At 43.0% G+C, this 2,809-nt stretch overlaps 1 protein-coding gene across 1 annotated transcript; it reads right to left on the reverse strand.

Annotated features, from left to right (window-relative positions):
* Nucleotides 1–537: 537 nt before the first annotated feature.
* Nucleotides 538–2,725, reverse strand: LOC122760598 (cadherin-7-like). The gene has a single exon (XM_044015714.1). It carries the CDS (start codon nucleotides 2,386–2,388, stop codon nucleotides 1,876–1,878), a length of 513 nt encoding a protein of 170 aa, XP_043871649.1. The 5' UTR covers nucleotides 2,389–2,725; the 3' UTR covers nucleotides 538–1,875.
* Nucleotides 2,726–2,809: the final 84 nt, after the last annotated feature.

A 2,809-nucleotide genomic window follows, 5' to 3' on the forward strand; every position in this document is an offset into this window, starting at 1 on the left:
ACGACACCTCTTAGTCCAGAGATGTAGTTGGTCTGATGAAAACTTTAATTTCACTCCGCGTTCACTGATGAGGAGACAAGTGTTGAACATAACATACGTAAGCGCCGCACAAACTTTACTAACAGAAGAAAACTATTATCGGCCTTGGCCAGTCCTTAAACAAAAAAAAACAAGATTTCCCGAGAGTGAAAACGTGCTTGTTACTGGTCGTAGCTTCATTTACTGCCAGTCGAGCTGGTTCACTCATTTGAGCAGAACAGGGTTAGAAGCCCCGAGCTAATGTCGACAGTAACGCGTCGCCTTTTTCAGTCACGACAAGATGCAGTATTTGAAAAAGCTTCCTTTTGAGTGCGCGGTGCAGGCCTGGCTAAATTGAAAAAGGATTCTCTGATGGCTGATAGTGAACCTCAAAGTCATCAAACACGCCTCTGTGGAGCGACAGTGCTTTGTCTATCTCAGGCCTTTCAACTACAAAAGCCTCATCAAAAAGACATTCATGTCAATTTTATTTTCAGGAAAAAGGATAAAAACATCATTTGCACATTTCTGCCTCTTCAAAATAAATAATAATAATACATCTCAGTTGTACATGTCGACACGAAAAAAATTGGCACAATATGGTTATCATACAGTGTGTCCTTTCGCCGCCACTGAACATATCATGAACATTATTGGTTTCCTTTTTAAATGACAATACATGTTGGACTCGGCAAGCTACAGAAGCAAAGAATTCATTTACTTACAAACTGCAACTTCACCCAGGTAAGGACTGCCACTGCTGTTCAGAAACTTTTTTTTTTTATTTCCTTTATATTTTTTTTTTCTCTAGTGTCTATGTGGCGTGATTTTCGCAATCAAGCACGACAAGAATGAAACCTTCAGAGAAGCTTTGTGAAATAGCAGATGTCGCCCTCCCCTCCCATCAGCTTCCCTCAAAAGCAGAACTCGGCTCAGAAATCATACATTGGACCTTTTTTTTGTTTTGCAATTGAAGAAAAATAGGGAAAGAAAAAACAGACTCAGACGAACACTACATTGCAAACATCTGCAAAATGTACTGTTAGGAGAATAAGAAAAAAAAAATCATATGCCTTTCCTGTTTCACCCACTGAAGACATCAATCTGACACCGGCGTGTCATTCTTTATACACTTTTTGCACAACTTATGCCTTCACATCACTTCCTTAGCACATCTACTACTTGTTTATACTTTTATATGTGCGGGTGCACTTTTCGTATCACGTTGACAGGTTATGTCCATGAATAATATGTATAAAAAAAATGGACCCGTTCCCCTGCCCCACTAAACCAGAAACAAAGCAGAAAAATCAAAATAGTTGTCGTGAAACGTCATGAGAACAATCAAGTGAATACTGATTAGCCACCGGGGACACAGCATTCCATGAGGGACTTTAGTTTTTGTTTATTTTTTCTTGGTTTTTTTGGGTTTTTTTTAAGCACAAAGATCGCAAAGGAATGCATCAAAGCAAAAGTGCTGGGCCCGTGCCCATCGCTGGAATGAAACGACAGGTGCCTCCCCATATAAATACTCCAACATGTTTGCATTCTGCAGTCAGAGGCTGGACTCGAGCCCAAAATCTGGAACCTTTTAATGTCTCTTGCACACAAGGTTTCCTTCTCACTCACGCCACTTTTTGAAGTCCGTGTCAAAACCCACCACGGCACGCGCCTGAAAAGAATCCATACAAGGAGGTAAACAAACCAAAAACCTTTTTGATGTGAAAGTGTTTGTCTCTCACTCTCTCCTGTGTTTGTCTTTGAATCGTTTCCTCCGGTGCGCTGCGGCGGACAAATACCACTTTCTCTGACAATAAATTACTCATATTCATAAATGTTAAGAGAGACGTTTAAGGGCTACGAGAAGACACTGGTGCCGTCGCTGTTGCCGTACAGGTCGGCCAGCTTTTTGAAGCGTGGTCCCCAGTTGCTGAGATAGTCATAGTTCTGGTCTGAGTCTGTACTTAGCGACTCAAGTGAGCTTAGCGACTCTGCCACCGAGCCGCTGCCTTCAAAGGCGTACGTCTGCAGCGAGTCGTACGGGGGAGCTGACGGGTCCACGTCAGCGTCCTTCAGCCGCTCCCAAATGAACTCTCGAAACACCACATTGTCTGGGAGGGATTTATAGGGCGGGCGAGGGGCTGATGGGTAATGAAAGAAGCTGGGAGTATCTGGCGTGACGTCTCGCCGCACATTGGGGTCTCTGATGACGTTCAGGTTGCGGAGGGTGACCATGTCGAAGGCCTCGGTGTCCTCCTCTCCCCCGCCCTCGTCGTCGTAGCGGACGATGTTCTCCCTGATGTCCCGCTCCTCCTCGAGGATCAGAGGCTCCTTCCTCCTCCGACGCATCGTCACAATTAGCAGAACCATCACTGGGGAGAGAAAAAGGATGAGAGATATGTCTCAGTGACTGACAATGACCACGTGGAGATGGTAGAGATAGGAGACTACATTGTCCCCAACCAGGCATAATTGGACTGAAGCCGGTGTGTGCACAAAAGGGGCAATATCTATTAAACAGTAAATGTAGTAATGGCATAATAAGAGTTGAAAGTAGGTAAAAGTAATGGATTAACAGTTGTAGCATTGAGAAGTGTGTGTGCGAAAAGCAATGAATAGTGAACAGTAATTGATTACTGTTGTAATAATACAGTCAAATAGCAAAACGCAATGATTTACAGGTGTTTTTGGATGAAATACTATACTATGACTTTTTCAGGTGATTTTGGATGAAATACTATAGTATGAAATTTTTTGACTGATTTTGGACGACATACTATACTATAACTTT

The sequence above is a fragment of the Solea senegalensis genome, unplaced genomic scaffold (genome assembly GCF_019176455.1).
Source record: "Solea senegalensis isolate Sse05_10M unplaced genomic scaffold, IFAPA_SoseM_1 scf7180000013805, whole genome shotgun sequence".
NCBI classification, from domain to species: Eukaryota; Metazoa; Chordata; class Actinopteri; order Pleuronectiformes; family Soleidae; genus Solea; species Solea senegalensis.